At 33.8% G+C, this 19,218-nt stretch overlaps 3 protein-coding genes across 4 annotated transcripts; 1 reads left to right on the forward strand and 2 right to left on the reverse strand.

Moving 5' to 3' along the window:
* Nucleotides 1–1,799: 1,799 nt before the first annotated feature.
* On the reverse strand, nucleotides 1,800–4,316 carry LOC104822310 (TVP38/TMEM64 family membrane protein slr0305-like). Its single transcript, XM_010553472.1, has 9 exons — nucleotides 3,902–4,316; nucleotides 3,411–3,472; nucleotides 3,212–3,266; nucleotides 2,974–3,072; nucleotides 2,768–2,854; nucleotides 2,550–2,666; nucleotides 2,374–2,466; nucleotides 2,247–2,277; nucleotides 1,800–2,148 (listed from the first exon to the last, which is right to left on the reverse strand). The coding sequence occupies exons 1-9, from the start codon at nucleotides 3,995–3,997 to the stop codon at nucleotides 1,952–1,954; spliced, it is 837 nt and encodes a 278-aa protein (XP_010551774.1). The 5' UTR covers nucleotides 3,998–4,316; the 3' UTR covers nucleotides 1,800–1,951.
* A 126-nt stretch (nucleotides 4,317–4,442) lies between these two features.
* Nucleotides 4,443–7,787, reverse strand: LOC104822311 (UPF0613 protein PB24D3.06c-like). Of its 2 annotated transcripts, XM_010553473.2 has the most exons (9): nucleotides 7,306–7,785; nucleotides 6,581–6,657; nucleotides 6,237–6,342; nucleotides 5,999–6,091; nucleotides 5,829–5,894; nucleotides 5,553–5,698; nucleotides 5,107–5,215; nucleotides 4,940–5,004; nucleotides 4,443–4,790 (listed from the first exon to the last, which is right to left on the reverse strand). In XM_010553473.2, the coding sequence occupies exons 1-9, from the start codon at nucleotides 7,573–7,575 to the stop codon at nucleotides 4,643–4,645; spliced, it is 1,080 nt and encodes a 359-aa protein (XP_010551775.1). In that variant the 5' UTR covers nucleotides 7,576–7,785; the 3' UTR covers nucleotides 4,443–4,642. The 2 variants fall into 2 exon arrangements, with proteins under 2 accessions (XP_010551775.1, XP_019059088.1); XM_019203543.1 differs by lacking the exon at nucleotides 5,999–6,091 and having other exon boundaries at nucleotides 7,306–7,787.
* A 5,775-nt stretch (nucleotides 7,788–13,562) lies between these two features.
* Nucleotides 13,563–15,474, forward strand: LOC104822312 (adenylate isopentenyltransferase 5, chloroplastic-like). Its single transcript, XM_010553474.2, has 2 exons — nucleotides 13,563–13,825; nucleotides 13,956–15,474. Exon 2 carries the CDS (start codon nucleotides 13,971–13,973, stop codon nucleotides 14,961–14,963), a length of 993 nt encoding a protein of 330 aa, XP_010551776.1. The 5' UTR covers nucleotides 13,563–13,825; nucleotides 13,956–13,970; the 3' UTR covers nucleotides 14,964–15,474.
* The last annotated feature ends 3,744 nt before the right edge of the window (nucleotides 15,475–19,218 follow it).

Genomic DNA, 19,218 nt, shown 5'->3' on the forward strand with positions numbered 1-19,218 from the left:
AATGAAACATTTTTTAAAATAAATATTTTTTATAAAAACGAATTTAAATCACGAACAAAAGCGAAATAACTTCAAATTTAATTTTGAAACGGAAATGGTCTAGTTTTTTTAAAACGAAATATTGAATTTGAAAATAAATAAACCAAAAAATAGTTGAAAACCAAAATAAGTTGATGGATGAAAGACCTCGTGTTATTTCACAAAAATAATTAAAATATATAGCATATCTCTGAGATGATAAAATTAAATCATGCACCTAGACTTAATTAGTTGTCTTTGATGGATTTACCCCGAGCTTGGGTGATGATGGTAAAAGAATATATAAAGAATGTTCTCATCTCGGGTTTAAATTTAAATATGTCTATGAATATTCACCCGAATTTTTCTGATCTCATGACAAATATAGCTGGATGAAAGATTTGATAGACTTACGGATTATATTTTTTTTAGGATTTTATAATGTAACCCAATAACTTATAGGAATTAATACCTAAACGTCAGAATGTAACCCAAAAATATTTGTTAGGTGATGTAACATTTAGATGTTCACACATTTTGTTTTTCAATCCATGTACACATATTCCATAAAAATTGAAACTTCGTAACATGGGGACTATATATATACATCGAAAATCCTTATAAATTAGATTCATCTCCATATACATATATATATATATAGCCCGAGTTTATTCTATGCATTGAACATAATAAGATATGGAATTTTGTTAAGTATATGAGGTAAAAAAGACCGTTGCTCGATTTTTCATGAAGAGGTTCGTGGAAGAATCACGTACTGTCTGTGCATGGCGCAAACAAAGTATAGCACGTGAGGTGACTACGTGAGGTGACTGGCTATAGTGTAGTCCCCAAGTCTCATGTAAGAGAGGACAATGTACAATTTTGACATTTAGGATAAGGTTTTACAATACGGTGTTACCGAAGCTGCATGCATGCATGCATGCATGCATGTGGGAACAATTAAGTGTAACGTACTGAAATTGTTGAATTGAATTATTGAGAGAAGGGAAGGGACCCCATGTCAAACATCGGGTAAAAATAATAAAACTGGGAATTTTTTTTTATTTTTTTTTACCACCAATGGTAAATTATATGTGACTTGTCGTTGAGATCTGCCTAAATTGCTCATTCATTACACGACCGATCGAGTCTTCCTTCACATGGGTCCGACATTAATATGATCTTTGTCCGATTCTCCCTTTTCTTGCTTTCCCTCTGTTACCATTCACAATCTTTTCCTTTAGATTCTTCCTTTCTTTTTTTTTTTTGTCAAAAAGTGTATCATAACAGCCCGTCAATAGATATATATACAACAGTAAAATTTCTGGTGGGGATGGCGTCTTGGTAAATTCATAAATGATGATTTAGTTGAGTGTTGGTTGTGTTATAATGATATTTCGTGGTAAATTCAATGTTTTTACGCATATGGTTACAGTGCATACTATCGTTGGGGTTGACGTTTGATAGACATTGTCAAAAAAAAAAAAAAAAGACGAAGAAGAAGAAGAAGAAAAACGTTCGATTTTGAAATATACATATAACCTTTCGTGGCCAGATTCATTCAGAGTTTAAAATTGTTATAAAGATTAAAGTTATTTGGGAAAAAAATTAATAAAATTTTGGGACAATGACCCGAAGTTTCAGCATATAGCATAATAATGTGTATAACCCCTTTAAAATTATGATGCATATATATACACAACATAAAAACCGTGAAAGTGGGTAATTTTGCATAAATATCAAATCTAGTTTTCTGTTCTTTAAATAATTTAACATTAGTATAATCTAAAAACCCAAATTGTGGCATCATCATCATCATCATCATCATCATTATTATTATCACTTTGCCCATACATAATATAACCTATGCCTTGTAAAAATCCAAGATTTACATGTACAACAATGACAGAGAATCAAAAGCTGCAAGATATGACTATGATTTTCTTGACGAGAGAACCAGAGGCAGGGGAGGTGGTGGTTCCACCTTGATCAACAGCTGCTCATCCATGTCTTCCCGGGTCTCGGCTTCGTTCGCCACGGCCATTGTTTCACCGTCCATTCCTTCGTGCTCCGCTAAAGCTTTCCTCAGAGCATCCTTCGCCACCTTCGTGACGCATATCATTAATACCACTGCAGATCAACAAAGAAGACGAAATTTTTTTATATTCAGCACTGAATCATCGTCGTCTATCCAAAAAGCTCGCATCTTTAGTTGCAGGGGACTTTACCGGATACTACGAGGCTTGAAACCAGGAACACCTGCGGATAAAATGCAGGACATGAAACATGATCAGAGACAGACAACTTGAAAGGGAACCCGAAAACTGTAATGAAGATCTCTGTTCGGTTCTTTACCCAACGGCTCATGGAAAACTCGCTCCACCCGTGTGTCACGTCAGAGAGATCTTTCAGAGTTGTTCCAACATACACTAACGCCAGCGTTATTGGCTGCGGATAAAGAACATATCGAGCTGTATTTGATGTTGAGAAATAAAAAATAAAAAGTAGGAAGCGTTGCTTAAGAAAATTACCATCATTCCTAACCAAGAAGAGAGCAAGTATTCGCCTAGGGGAATTGGCGTCACGGATAAAAGGTAGTTCAACATGTTGAAAGGGACAAGAGGGGCAAGCCGAAGCAGCAAGCAGATCTATTCAATCAAAGAATAATCAAAAGTTTTCAAAAACCGTCACCGCGTGGAAGATCAAAACCTGGATAGAATCTGACGATCGTCATGTTCTTAGGGCAAACCTTGAAACCAGAATTCTCAATCGCGAGTGATACTGATTGAAATTGAGGATAATCCTTCAATTTAGAAACAACAAAAGGCTTTCCAATCTGCATATGAATGTGTTATTCAAGCATAGGAAAGTAAGCTCAGAGCACAGCAATATGCAGAAAGATTAAAACCGATGAACTGTAAAACTGGAGAAAGATTATGCTTGAAGACTCTCTACCGTGCAGCCGAGAAGAAAGGCTGCTCCTGAACCGAGCGTAGCACCAACAGAATCTGCGACAAACCCAATTGGCAACCCGAAAAGGTAGCCACCTCCAACCTAAAAGATCACAGTCTTAGCTCCATCAGATTTTTCATTTATAAGATTCCTGTGATTATTACAGAGCATTTTGATTTGGAGTGGCAACGGCATATGGAACAACACACGTTACAAGATCTAGGATCAGAGAGAGACATACCGTAAGAATCGAAGCAGGAACCGCCAGAACAGTGAGAGGAATGTATGCAACAGCCCTATGCGCATTTCAGACAAAGCAAAATCCAGTGTCACGGCAGCTAAACATATTATATTGCACGAGCCGATGAAGAAGCTGCGACCCGACAATGGCAAAAGCATCGAGTAGCTTAAACTCCAGAAACAAGGATGAAACCACTTACAGTGCAATCGGTCCCCAAGGTCCAAGATTTCCTTCAACCCATGCCAAAAATTCCTTCAAAATCTGCAACAGGGAGGATGAAACAGTAAACGACCAGAAATACAAGCTGATAGCACAAATCTTTGCTACACATGAAAGCAGATTTAAGGTAGAGTGATTATCTAGAGATCCATGTATGATTATTAAGCAGGAAATTCAACAGATGCTCCTTTTGCTAACGTTCGAAATTCGACATGGCAAGCTACGAAATCGCCAGAACAAAATGTCTCAAAGGAAATTCTTCCCTCCTATCGTTTAAAACTCAAACTAATCACCCGCCGTTAGCCATTCGTGTCAATGAACACGGCATGCATTGTCTTAACCCGATCGACATCCCACAAGAAAGCATTTCAATTTTGAAAGATCAACTGTAGATGGCAAAAACCCACATCAGAAATTCACATAGGACACCATAATTTCACAAACTATGACGAGAACGAGAACAATCAGGACCTTTTCGACGGGGAGAAAGTAGAAAGCTAAGACAATGGCGGCGAGAAGAATCGGGAGAAGGGAAACCCGGAGGACAGAGCCCCACGTGAACGCCATGAACAGCGGCCTCCGACTCTCTTCCTCGTCCCGGATCAGTCTCAGATAACGGGTGTCTCCGGACGACGAGCAAATTCTGAATCCTTCACTTTCTCTGGACAATCCGAATCTCCAAAGAAGCCGGGACAAAATCTTCGAGTGCAAATGGCCTTTGGCCCCTTGCCTCCTCTGGTCTGAAAACGACAAGTGACACAACTCGATTGGGGGTTTCGTTAGATTGATTCAATTGTCGAACGATTTTGCTAAATCCATCTCTAGCGTGACGTGAGCCAGCGTGACTTCGAACTGTGACCCCGGATGACTTGGGATTGACTCGAATGCAATGAACTCCTTCGCTTCAATTGGGCCTGAAAAACCATCGCTTTTTGGATCAATTTATTACGGGCCTGATTCGGCAAGACTAAAGCCCAATTTAATCTGGGCCTAAGCCCAAATTGGCAGAATCAAGTAACAAGGTAGCTCATTGCCATTGGCCCATTGCCAGTACGGAACATATTAAGCCTTTTGGACAACAACATGGAACGACCTGCACCATCATTACAAGTCCAGATTCATTCCTTTAAACTTTAAAGTTTGACCCCCTAAACGCTAAACGCTAAACGCAGATCGTCAAACGCCAATCAAGGACCTGGGGGTGCTGTTTAACTAACTCCAGGGATCATCCCAACCACAAAGCCCTTCTCGCTTGACAAAGTGGAGAATGGATTGGACAGCTTCGTGAACTCTGTTGGAAAGCGAGTGATTGCCATGTTCTACCTCCACTTTCTCCGCACCTCCCATTGCTCTGCATAATCTGCCATTTCATCATCAGCAACACGAAACATCAGACATTACGATACGGTTTTCTTTCCGAGTTACGGATTGTTACGCTCTCTCAGATTTCTTTTTTTCCCGGGCAAATATTCTCGTTAACATAATGTGAAAATGGTTTTAGAATCTCACCTATCGACCAATGCCTTTTTGTCAACATAGTCTGGTACATATTCATCAGCCATGGAGAAGATCACCTGTGAGAGGAACCAACCAAGAATGGCAGAACAAGCAAATCAAATGCCTAGCATTATACTCTCACTGGAACTACAGATGCTCGCATTGTTGACCCATTTTACCTGGCATGGTGTGTTTGCCATGTGCCCGAGTCTAGTTTTCAACTGGTCATCGCTAAGGTCAGAACTAAACATATCATCATCTCCCATGTACGCACAAAGAGAATGGTACCTGCAGAAGAAAGCAAAGATCAAGACCTAACCAGAAGAGAAAACAGCCTACAAAGAGTTATGCTTTTGTCATATTTGTTTTTGAAAACCCCTACTTTCTGTCTATTTAATCCAAACTCATCAATACATACCGATTTGACCTCACAATCATTTCTAAGCCTACTTAAACCTTTGAACACAATTTTGTGATCCTTCTTGTAGATCCATGCATATGTTTCCTGAATATTCTTCCATCTCAATGCACAACTTCAAAAGTTTTCAGAAGAAAATAGCAATGGAAATCAAGAGCATCCAATGATTTTATGTTTGAAGCTTGAGCAACCAAGTTTGGCACCAACCTATACGCTGTAATTGGGGCAGAAGGTTCTGCTTCTCTAGGCATCAGTTCCTCTGCCCGATCTTCTTTTATCATGTTTGCAGCCAAGTCTATCATAGCAGCCGTTTCAGGAAGAGTTGCCCTGTACTCTCGGTCACTAACAGGTGCCTGAACATTGCAACAGGAAGCGGCACATAAACCCAGTTTACATACAACAGAAAGCCTATGCATGGCTTAGATACGAGCAACATTTAGAAGGTAGCAAAACGATAACCAACAAGAGATTTAGTATTGGTACCTGCAAAATCACAGCTTGGACTGCTCGGGAGCACGCAGCATTTGTATGCATATAATGCACAATGTCCTGTTTCAATGCATACGGAATAGGATTTTTCATAGTAAATCTCCTTTTACTAAATCTATCAAAAGCATCATTCTTTCTAAAACTAAAGTATACTCAGTGGACACCTGACAGCCAGTGCTGTGACCAAGTAGAACAACACCTTCAGAGTTCTCTTTGTTGATTAGATAGCCTATTAGCTGATCGATTTCTTGCGAGTCCTTCAGCAAGGCAGGAAAAATAAAAAATTCGACATTTAACTACCGAACAAGAAGGTGTCTTAGTTTCAAAACTATCAAAGCTATAAGATGAGATAAAAGCACTAAAAAAATGCAGGGTTACGCAATAAAACCAATAATATCTTACTTGTTTCAAGCTGGAAGTGCCATAACCGGAATACGAAGAAGACATAAGTAGTTGAACAAGAGACCACTTTTCCTTGTCCAAAGCAATTGCAAGAGGTTCCAAGTATCTGAAAATGGCAAAATCAGATCTAGAATAAGCAGAAGCCAAGTTATAACTGCTATATCAATTAAAAACCACGAAAGACTTCAATTTGCATGATGATTGGAACTTATTGCAAGAGAAATGAGATCATTTAAAATACAGAAGGAACAACCCGCCAGAAGGGAAGACGAAAACACCCGAGAGACAACGTCTGGTGATACTAAAACACAAAACTTTTGTGAGCAGAGGAGCTATCGACATACTCGGTACCCAGAAATCCATCTGTCAATCCGCCGATAAATATCACTTGCTGTTTATAGTCTCCAGTCTTAAAGGCCACCTGAAATGACATGTAAGACATGCAAGGAACTGTAACTCGTGGAGACTGACCTGAAAACCGACAACCACAAAAATCGCCAAAAACAGCAAGAACGAGAACAAGGGGACACAAATTGTAAGAGAAGCCCGATACTCAGCATGGACAAGAATCATTCTAAATGTTTCCCAAAGACATGACCTTTGATAACCATTAACCACAGCTCCACAAAACCGAAACGAATATCAGTTCTTCCATGGGCAACTTGGAATAAGCGTTGTGCAAAGACCAAACCCCAGATTTCGTGCGGCTATGGAATTTCCATCTAATTACCTAAATATCATTGTTTTCCTCGAGGATCATCCAAGAACAGTGACTATTATCACATTTCACAAGAAGCTTCATGCCATTTCCATAAACATTCTCAGCTAAATGGATCATTGGTTACAAATTGAAGATTCACAATTAGCAAACAAGCTGAAATTGGAACACAATCTTCAGCTCTTGATGTCATAAAACAAAGAGAATGAACAAAAACTTACTTCAACTCCAAAAACAAGCACAGATTCAATTAACCGGATTAATATTTATATATATATCGCAATTCGAAATAGAAAAAATCTATCTTGCTTCAAAGTTACTCAAAGGCAGCGAATAATCGATCGAAGCGACCTGAATGGGTTTCGGCCCGTATTTAAACAGAACACCGCGAAATTGGTTCTTCCCCTTGATGGGTCCACCGTAATCACCGCTTCCGCCGCCGGAGAGGACGGAAGAGCTCTTGGACAGGTTCGTGCCGCCAGATTTATCGCCACGACCGCGAACGATGCCGGAGAACCAAGACTTCGTCGACGATGCCGCGGAAGAAGATGTAACAGCTGCCGGAGACGCCGATGACGACGACGCCGCCGCAGCCGAAGACGAGGACAGAGAGAGAGACATGGGTTCCGATTTCACCTGAACTTAGCAGTGGATCATCCACGTAGTCGCTACGTAGGAGAGATCTGCGACTGTTGCAGTTTCAGATTTGCTGGGGGAGAAAGGAGGAAACGCAGGAGGCGGAGACCACGCGCCGTCAACAAGCGTGGCGGAGCTGGCAAAGATATCGGAATTTTGCTTTCGTCGCAATTTTTAAATTCGATAATTATCGAACAATGCAAAAAAAAAAAAAAAAGCCTTATTATAATTAAAAAAAACATAATGAAATCAAATACGATATATAATATATCCATAGAAAAAACGAATGTGATACAAATATTTCGGAATGGATAGACAAGTTTTATTTTTTTGTTATTAAATCAACTAGCTCATACTGATTTTTAAAATATATAGCATATATGTTTTCCATGAATTTTAATTTTATAACTACGAAAATCCAGAAAAAAATACATTTTTTTATTTTCAAAATGAAATTATCAAAACCCGAAAACTAAAACTAAAATCCCAAAATGATATGTTACATTGTAAATCGAAATCAGATATTAGATGGTATTTTCTAAAAACATCAAATTTATAGTGTGGGCCCAATGAATAAAACGATATTTGAAGACATTTTCTTTGGGCCCAACTTAAGCCCATCATTTGCTTTGATGTGTACTGTAAATTTGTAAGATAGTGAAATCTAACTCTAAGGCGAGAAACACCAAACACAAAAAAAAAAAAAAAAAAAAAAGTCGACAGTTGCTTGAAAAAACTTAATTAATAGTTATATACTTAAATATATCAATCAATAATTTTATGAATTATAAAAATGTGTAGATTTATAATCATCTATCAAACAAGCAACACTTTAAGAGCATGATTGGTTGTATTAAATCAAGTGATTATATATATTATTTAATATAACTCTAGCTACAAATATTTATATCATGTATTTAAAATTTCAAACAGATATTATAGATGAATCTAATATTGTTATATTGCTATAGCTAATAATATATTTACCAAATTGCAAAATGGGATGCGCAATATGATTATGATTTATGAACCACTTGTTTCCATATTTCAATACTTTATAATCACTTTTAAATTGTTGTGCAACATATAAAGCCAATTCGATCCGACAAAATAAAATGTCGGACTCAAGAATTCATTATGGCTATGAAAATATTATCCGCTGAACATAGTATATATTTTTATTCACTTCTAACAATTAATATATTTATCTGCTAGTGGACAATCGATTTTTCGGTATTAAATAATTTGAATGAACACATATAGCGATGAACGAATTCACATATTCTTGGATAAATATGTAACCTTATGATTATTCTTGAAAATGTCACTACACCAAGTATGATTATAATTAGTTCATCATATTCTTTTACGTATGAAATGTTAACGGATTTAAAATTTTACTTGAGTATTTTATTTAGTAATTCAAATAAAAATTACTAGAAACGATTTTTAAAACTAAATTAATTAAATTCGGATCGAATATGAAAGTAATAAAAAAACGAAAACAAAAATTTAACAAAAATAGAAATATGTTTTTAGTGAAAACCATATTCCAATAGATGTCCAACAAAAAATCAAACCAAATTCGAATAAAAATTTAAATCGATATAAATATCGAGTGGAACTAATTTTTAAATAGTTGAAGATATATAAATAAGAAAACAAATCACAATTTCTTGTGTATGAAATCAAAGGGGATACTAAATTAGCATTTTAGAAAGGGAGATTTAAAAAAAAAGGGGGGGGTACGAAGAGACTAATCATATAGTTTATATTCCGAAATGAAATGAAATGAATTAAATATGGACCGGTGTTTGTTTAGTTATGTATGGGTGGAGTCCAAAGGCATAAACGTGTGTCCATTTTCAATGTCGACCATCGAACATTCAATCAAATCCAAAGTAACGTGTGAGAAATGATTCTCGAGAGGAAGATTGTTACCAATCATTTGCAAAATAACTGCTTCACTCTCTTTATTCCCCAAAATAATATCCTCTTGGTTTTTTTAAATTACCTAACTATTTATTTTTGTTTGAAAAAAAACCCTAAAAATTCCTCAACTTGTAATTTGGAGTAATATTAATTCTTAAACTTGTAGAGGTGCCTATTAAATTTTAAACTTGCAAAATCGAACACGTTAAATCATAAACTTGTTAAACGGTTCCATAATCGTCCACAACACTATTTGGTCAAAAAAAAAAGTTGACCGATCTGACGGGATGCGTGACGTGATGAGCCAACTCAGAAACTTACCGCCACGTCACGCGCCACGTCAGATCGGTCAACTCGTTTTTTTGACCAAATAGTGTTATGGACGATTATGGAACCGTTTAACAAGTTTAGGATTTAATGTGTTCAATTTTGCAAGTTTGGGAATTAATAGGCACCTCTACAAGTTTAGAAATTAATATTACTCTAAATTACAAGTTTAGAAATTTTTAGGGTTTTTTCTCTTTTTGTTTTGGTTTGTTTGAAATATAGGAAAGCAACAAAAATAGCCGGACAAAAAAAAAATTTCCATTTCTTATGTTTTTTTTTCTCTAAATGATGAAGAAATATCTATAGATTAATGGATTAGAACAAAAGAAAACATGTATAGAATGAAAGATTAGTAGAAAATGGTATGATAAAAAAACAGCACAATAGTGTAAATATGAAAGATTTAAATTAGGTATATGAAATAGAATAATACGATAAAATTATATAATAATGTAGTAGTACAAATCGTTGTTTTAATTTTTGAATATACTAAATAATAAATAAATATAAAAAATAAGTATAAAATTAAAATAATATAAAATATTTTATTTAGATAATAATAAGAAAATAACGAAACATTTTATGTTGAAGAAAAAACATTTAAAGATTAATAGATTAGAACGAAAGATTAGTAAGAAATGGTATAATAGAAAAGCAGCACAATAGTGTAAATATGAAATATTTAAATTGAGTATATGAAACAGAATAACAAGATAATAATGAAATAATACAACTTGTTAATTCAATTTTTTTAAAATAATAATATAAAATCAAAATAAAATAAAAATATTTATATAAAGAATAATAAGAAAATAACGAAACTTTTTATAGGAAAAAAAGATTGTTAGTGTAGAGGCACTAAAATACGTGATCCAAATCAATAAAATTAGAATGATGAAAAACTTGATGTAGAAACTAAATCAATTAATAGCAATTGTGTCATGTTCCTCGAATAAAAACACAAATTTATTTTGCGGAAATAAAATAATACGAAATATTTACGAATAAAATTATTAATTTTGGAAATCAAAAGTTTTGTTTGCAACTTTTTCATTTGAACTATTATAATACACTTATCATATATATGTATATTCACATATATCCAAACGGGTAAGCGACAGTAACAAATTATCTATTAAATACTATGTGTCGATCATATTTAATTGACAAAAAAAGATGATTATATAACTTAAACTATAATATTAGAATTTTATAAATTTAAAAATAGATGTAATTAAATGAAAAATAACTGCAAAAATCATGTTTTAGAATACATATACATATATATATATATATATAATATGTATATATGCTGTGTGCATATGCTAGAATCACGTTTTCGTAACATGTAAGTATGTTATATCATTCCTATAAATAAAGGCATAACTATACAACTCCATATATTTGTTATGCAATAAGTATTTATTACAGGGTTTAATAGCCAACATTAAAATGGGTATTTTATTAATTCAAGATATTTTTTTAAAAAAAATTTGTTGTTGTGTTTTCGTCACTGAAAACATTGATGTTCTTATTTGCTTGTTTGTTTGTTTGTTTGTACATTTATTCCGTGGCTTGTATTGCCATTCAATGGATTCCAAAAATATGTTATAAATATGAGAAACCCCTATCTCCACTTTGGATGATAAGATTGTTAATTAAAAGGGCTCCCTATTTTTAAAATATTTCATTTCGTTTTCTTCCTTTCAAGTTTTGAAATATGGTCATGACATTAAAATAAAATCGAATCAATTATACTTTTTTTTAGGTTATTGTAAGTTTGCACAATTGGACCCTACCACCAAAAAATAATAATTTACATTTAAGAGAATAAAAGCTATCAATGTCAAGACTAATTTCTGATTTCTCCCTGTACGGACGCCTTTTCAATCTTTCATAAACTTCACTTATTAATTACGTGTGTTATCGTGATTCCATTTGTTTGTTTAATATGTCAAAGGTCATTCAGAGAAATTACACAAAATTCTCGCCTGAATTTTGGTTATTATATGAAAGGGGCATATTTAATTTCTTTAATATATATTTATAATGTCTCGTGTAATAAAAACAAGACTATTGGCTTTAGGAATCGAACAATTTTATTATATTTTTTATTTAAGAAAAAGCAAATTCCTTCTGCCCGTAGCTTTGTTGAAAACAAAAGATCCACTGAAAATTGTTGGCAATATGTGATTGCCACTTTTACACAATTGATGATTAAACATGAATGACCCATGTATATTATATAGTATTTTTTATATTAAAATAAAGGCATAATAGCTATTATGGCCCCAACGTATATTTATTTTATATTCGACGGAGGAATACCTTTTTTCATTAACCACTTCTCCTCCCTTAAGTTGACTATGTACCTATTTTTCTACATTTTTTGTTAATTTTTTTACAAAAAATATTTTTCTACTTTACAAAACACATTATAAAACATATTTATACAATACCATATCATTTTTCTTACAACTCACACATTCACGTGTATATATATTGGATAATTCAACTGGTGAAACGGAGACGCAAAACATATATTCCGTCCTGAGTTCGAACCTCAAATTGGAGAGAAAATCACATATTCTAATCGCATGACTTATTTTGATCCCAAAATTAATATAGATCTCGATCCAAAATATCCGGTTATCAATATATATATATATATATATATACACACACGCATATTATAATTTTTCTTAACATTTCACAAGTTTGTCTTTGTTGAGTTCTATATAATAAATCCCGTATTTCAAGTACATAATGTATACTTATATTCTTGTGTGGTTGGCTTTCATTTATTTTCTTAATTGCATTGTGGGTTTGGAATTATAAATTCAAGGTCTAACAGTGCAAACTAACAAATACCATAAACAACAAGGCATAGACAAATGAGGCGTGTAATAAAATAATAAAGTCAAATAAAAATAAAATGGTTTCTATATTTGAAATATGGGCTATATATATATATATATATAATTTTTGTGTAGTGTTTATATGTGGAGGTCCACGTGAGTTTTTTTTTTTTTTTTGTCTCTGGTCCATTCAAAAAACAATTCATGATAATTAAATAAATGAAACTCATTGAGGTCAGCGGCCGATCAAACAGCCTCCAGTCCTTGGACCTAACCTCACATTAGGATTTGGCTGGTCTTTTAGACAATACTGATGTTTAATATAATGCGTCCTAAGCAAATTTGTTTATATCTGTTGCAAAAAAATAAAAATACAAATTGTTTATTAGAACCTAACAATATAACCTAAGCTTTCCATTATAATATCACCATTCATAAAATTATGTCGCAGTCAGTCCACGAATAATTTTTCAGGACAAAACGATGTTTATGCATCATGAGCTTTGTGATGAAGGCTAAAATATCATAAATTAGTTTATCTGGTATGTTATTGGTCTAGTCTATGATAAATTTAAAAATTCTATGTATGTACAATATTAGAATAATTCGGATTTATCTATTGTAAAACAATCGCAATAATAAGATAAAAAAAAAATGTACGTGTTATAAATATATAACTAATTACAGACAGTGTCAGGATTATACATGTGTCATGGAGGCTTATGTATGTAGTTATAATATATTATTTTTAAAATAAAATAAATGCCTGTCACATCGGTATTCCCATGGCACTATAAATTCGAAGCTCGATGCCTTTCATCTCCATGCTTGTGGAGAGTGATATATATACATATTTTCATTTAGCATATATATATATACGTATATATCTCTCTATATATATGCACGCATGTACGTATCACCCCTTCACCTTAATTAAGCAAATTAACCCACCTGAGTTAGAATCTTGTATTGTCCTCTAAATCGCTCTTGTAGTGTTTTTTTTTTCAATTTACAGTCAGAGTTTACATAATTAATATCAATCCCCATATATAATTAAACAAATTGCAAGGGAAGAGACAGTGCCCCGGGAAACAAGCCACTTCACGTTTCGCTTAAAGGTTAGTAATTTACGCGACCGGTCTCTGTGTTCTTTTGGATTATACGAACGAATCTATTGCATGTTATGTGTTCAATTAGATCTGTCTTAAATATAATTATAATTGAAATGGTTAATCAATCCATTCTCAGGGAAGTTATAAAACGATGAAGCCATGCATGTCGGCATTGAAACAAATCCAACCGTTGTTGAGCTTCCAAGGACCCGCCGGGATCACGATGGTCGACGTTCCTTTTTTCCGGCGAAAGGACAGGGTGGTCTTCGTCATGGGCGCCACCGGCACCGGAAAATCTCGCCTCGCCATCGACCTCGCCACCCGTTTTCCGGCGGAGATCGTAAATTCCGACAAGATCCAAGTCTACAAGGGCCTTGACGTCGTCACCAACAAGGTCACACCGGAGGAAAGCCGCGGCGTCCCCCACCATCTCCTCGGCACCGTCGATCCAGACGCCGACTTCACGGCGGCAGACTTCGCGCGTGAGGCCACGCGTGCGGTTCAGTCCATCGTCGAGCGGGACCGAGTCCCCATCATCGCAGGAGGGTCAAACTCGTACATCGACGCCTTGGTCAACGACTGCGTTGACTTTAGGCTCAGGTACCAATGTTGCTTCTTGTGGGTCGATGTCTCGAGACCGGTTCTGCACTCCTTTGTCTCCGAGCGTGTCGACAAGATGGTCGAGATAGGTCTTGTTGACGAGGTTCGCCGGATCTTTGACCCCTCGGCGGATTACTCCGTCGGAATCCGCCGCGCCATCGGAGTACCGGAGCTCGACGAGTTTCTCCTGTCGGAGTTACAAGAATCTACCGACGAAAACAGAGCAAGACTGCTGGAGACAGCGATTGGGAAGATCAAAGAGAACACGTGTTCGTTGGCATGTCGGCAGGTGCAGAAGATCCAGAGGCTCTACAAGCAGTGGAAATGGAACATGCACAGGATCGACGCGACGGAGGTGGTTCTCCGGCGAGGAGAAGAAGCCGACGAGGCTTGGGAGACCATCGTGGCTCGGCCGAGTTCCCTCATCGTGGAACAGTTCCTCAGATACAGCGAAGAACGTCGCCGTTTGGACAGCACCGAGATTCTCTTGCCGGAGATAGCGGCGATGCCGCCACTCCCCGCCGTTGCAGCCGTTTCCCGGTGAAACAAACAGAACAGAAACAGAGTATAGCTTCAGAGCCGCCATTATAAACTACAGTATAAGCGATTAAGCTAGAAAGATACACAGAGGACGAAGGCAAAAGACACGGATACGCCACGTGGCGAAATGGGTCGCTGTCGGGGAAAAAAATGCATGATCTACTTACTATAGTGTGTTAATAGTTTACTATACGACACGAACTAGTTTCTAAAGGAGAGTGAAATCACGCGCGGAGGACGCAGCCAAGTTTTCTGCGGTGGCTAGGCTGTGGTGCGAACGAATGCACGTTAACACGGTGGGGATAGGAATCTCCACCGTTTGGTTTTGGTCCACGCGGTTTTCCCAACGGTGAATAGTGGACCCCACTTTTGACGGCGGTTGTCGAGATGTGTGTGGGTCCCGTTTTGTGACATATATATCATGATTGGGTAATAATTGAAATCAACGGCTTGTGATGTGATTAATATTTCTTAATAAACTCATCAGTATTTTTTTATGTATTAGAAAAATAAAAAGACACCAAAACTTTCAATTTGGTGTATTTAAAAAAAAAGAGCTTGGTGTTGTTTGTCTATCAATGCCACCCAAATGCACATCTGTTTGTATTTTTTAAGTGGACATAGCCTCAAAATTACGAATAAAGAAATTTATATATTATTATAATTTGTTGTATATGTATGGATGGGCTAGCTTTGGTTAATTACTATATATTAATGGAGTGTTATTATATATAAATTTACATTTTAATTATAATAATTAAAGCGTAGGAGGGTGTATATGGGGCCAACTCAAAAGCCGTTGTCTAGGAAGACAACGTGAACATGATTCCTCCTCCTCATATAAACAAATTAGGGTTTTTTCCCCTTGATTGATGCCCACTACCCACCGCCAAACCTACACTTCCCTCTTCCTTCTTTAAACCCTAATTATATCCTGTTTTATATTCTAGTCACCTTAATTTAATTTTAATTTTATCTTTCCTAATATATGTATGCATATATATATATATATATGTGTGTGTGTGTATAATATATACGTATAGTATTTTGTTTATTTTCTTTAAAGATTAGAAGAATGTTAGCTAGGGCTTAAAATTGTAACTTCAATTTTTTTTTTTTAAAAAAAAAGAAGAGGGAGAAATTAATGGCACTGAATTTCATTAGTCCAACGTAAAAATTCTTTAGAATCTTGTGGTATGGGCCATATACTGTTTATTCTATGTCTTTATTCGGACTTCTAGGTAGATTAGTACGCATTCGTTAAGAATATCATGTTTAATTTAAGTTCGTAGCCGTACCCAGAGGCGGATCCATAATATATTTTTAACACATGCATAAAAAAATGTGAAAAAACATAAGATTTTAATCTCAAATTTTACTTATTTATACTCATCAATCATACTTTCGCATATCCATGCGTACAAAACCCTATTTTAAAGTTAACAATGGGCATGACCCGAACCACAATCCATTATATAGATATATATATATATATATATATATATATATATATATATATATATATCTCTCACGCATGTGTATATAAAAAAAACAAATCCACATCCGTACCCTCTCCATAGGTTCGAATCCTAAGAGTGGAAAAAGAAAATGGGACTTAAAGATGGCATGTTTGGTGATGATTAACTCAAGTGAAACGCTCTAATGATTATAATAGCTATGATTAATAAAGCAATAAGTGAGATTTGTTGGAAGCATCCATCAACCGAGCTCATTTTTTTCTCCAAAAAAAAAATTAGAAGATAGAATTGTAAAAGACAGCAACAGCGAATTAACATATAATCAACGTCCGATATTTAATTTGTGTTATTTAACATTATATTTTTGGACCATAATAATTAAATTATTTAGTGAAAAGTTCAAGAATGTGCTTACTTAGCGGGATCTTCTTTCAGTTTCCAATGAAAGTAAAGAGGCCGATGGGCCGCAGGCCCAAATACCCACCCATGAAGTTATATCCATTTAAATGTACAAAACTTGTACTGTACATAAATACACATATATATATATATATATATATATATATATATATCTCTCACGCATGTGTATCTAAAAAAAACAAATCCTCATCCGTACCACAAAATGTAAAAATCATGTCCTAAAAATTATTCCAATTGGGCAAATTAAGTTGATTTAGACTTTGGTACGCTCAATTATTAATGTTGGGCAAACACGTTAGATGCATTCGACCCACAGCTCACGAATCTCTGTGTTAGGGTAACGTATACGGTGTTTTTAAAAATTTAACAAAAGAGGCCAATTGCTTGCAAATGCCCCTAATATTTAAATATTTTTTTAATATCTGTGAATTATTACGTATAAGCCATCTTATCATTTGATTTGACCGTCTCGTTATCAGATTGATGGTCTGAAAATGTATTTTTTTTCCTTCATGAGTGCATTTTTATTGATTTTTTCGGGTTGCTGAGAAAATACGTTCGGCATTCTTAATATATCTTAATTTCTTAATATTGATTAACTTATCTATTTCAATCCTACACAAAGTATATGTTTTATTTTGTCCCCCAGATAATAAAAAAATTTCAAATAGAAAATCTCTAATTATACATTATATATATATATATATATTTTATTTGTTTCTATTTTTCTGTACTACATAAATGTTCAAATAGAAACAAAATATGGATATTTGGTATGAATGATAATAATTAAATGCACAATATCAATTAATAATAAAATATATATTGTGTCAATTATATTTTGTCTTATTTGTTTATCTCGTATCTTTATTTTCTTGTATCTTTTAATAATTTTTTCTATAAATGTATGAATTATTTTCATTGTAATATAACAATAAGAAAAATAGATATAGTGATAAAAATGTTTTCGTTCTTTTCTCATTTGTTCTTTCTTTCTAATTTAATTTTCGTATTTTATTTTTCAATATGGTATTAGAGTAGTGTTGCGATCTCGACTATATGTTTTTTTTTTAATTTTATAATATTTTCTTTCTTTTGCGTTTTGGATGTTCATATATCCAAATCTTTCAAAGTGGAGTAAGAAAACCAGATTCAAACAATGTGATGTGACAAAAAGAAGTCAAAACTAAAAATTCTAAGATCAATCAAGATGCTATAACAAAAAGAAATAAAGTTAGCACTTTAAAGTCGTAAAGTGATTTGAGAAAGATTAATATATATTCTCTAAATGAATACAATTTGGTGACTATGGATTTTTCTAATAATAGTGAAGTTTTTCATCATTTTATTTTATCTTTAAGATTGATTTTTGAATTATTTCAAAATCAATATTGAGAGAGAATGTTGAAATAGAAACAAAATATGAAGATTTGATATGGCTGATAATAATTAAAGGCATAATATCAATTAATAATAAAATATATATTGTATCAATTATATTTTGCTTTATTTATTTCTCTCATGTCCTTATTTACTTGTTTCTTTTAATAACTTTTCCTATAAATTTATAAATTATTTTTATTATAATGTAACAATAATAAGAAGAGATATAACAATAAAAGTGTTTTCGTTCTTTTATCATTTGTTCTTTCTTTCTAATTTAATTTTTACATTTTATTTTTCAATAATAAGTAGGATCTTTCCTATAAAACATTATGTTTAACTTACAAATTAATAAATTAATATTGTTGAACAATTGTTATGATATTAAATTGATATGTAAACATATTTAAATTTCAGTTGAAAAACAGATAAATTAATAATTTTTTTTTAGATATTTCGGGATATATTTATAAAACAAAAACTGTAGATGAATTTGTAGATAATTGGATTTTAATTGGATGTTTTAAAAAAAGTTAAATATTTTTTTTTAATTAAATGAGTACGAACATTTGTATTTGTACTGTTGGTTTAGTAATATTATGTATTTTACTTTTAAAAATAAATATTTGTACTGTTTTTTTCGTAATATTATATTAAGCATAGATGCAATGCATTGGCTCCATGCATGCCTCGTTATTTAATTGAAATTTGAAATATATTACAAGGAAAATTACGGGTATTGTTTGTTGCTAGTGGTTAATTTTTAATCTTATCGACTATTAGTGGAAGCATTATGGTTAAAATGTTTATATATATATACACACACCACTTATTCAAATTAAGTACAATTCAGTAGATGCCATGACTACAATGTTTTAATATCGAAATGAAAATATGGCCGCCAATATCTTGTTCATCTAATAATCGTAATTGATTAGAAAAGTTTGTAAATCACAATATTGGACTTACATAAGATTA

The sequence above is a fragment of the Tarenaya hassleriana genome, unplaced genomic scaffold, assembly GCF_000463585.1.
Source record: "Tarenaya hassleriana unplaced genomic scaffold, ASM46358v1 Cleome36, whole genome shotgun sequence".
Classification (NCBI taxonomy): Eukaryota; Viridiplantae; Streptophyta; class Magnoliopsida; order Brassicales; family Cleomaceae; genus Tarenaya; species Tarenaya hassleriana.

Excerpts from the sequence above, each read along its gene's own strand:
- LOC104822311 (XM_010553473.2), bottom strand. The coding sequence starts at position 7,575 with ATGTCTCTCTCTCTGTCCTCGTCTTCGGCTGCGGCGGCGTCGTCGTCA. Across the intron at positions 6,658-7,305 it reads ACGGGCCGAAACCCATTCAG|GTGGCCTTTAAGACTGGAGA; the intron begins GTCGCTTCGATC and ends ATGTCATTTCAG. Across the intron at positions 4,791-4,939 it reads AAAAAGGCATTGGTCGATAG|ATTATGCAGAGCAATGGGAG; the intron begins GTGAGATTCTAA and ends ATGAAATGGCAG.
- LOC104822312 (XM_010553474.2), top strand. The coding sequence starts at position 13,971 with ATGAAGCCATGCATGTCGGCATTGAAACAAATCCAACCGTTGTTGAGC.
- LOC104822310 (XM_010553472.1), bottom strand. The coding sequence starts at position 3,997 with ATGGCGTTCACGTGGGGCTCTGTCCTCCGGGTTTCCCTTCTCCCGATT. Across the intron at positions 2,467-2,549 it reads CTTCTTGGTTAGGAATGATG|CCAATAACGCTGGCGTTAGT; the intron begins GTAATTTTCTTA and ends CTTTATCCGCAG. Across the intron at positions 2,149-2,246 it reads TTCAAGCCTCGTAGTATCCG|TGGTATTAATGATATGCGTC; the intron begins GTAAAGTCCCCT and ends GTTGATCTGCAG.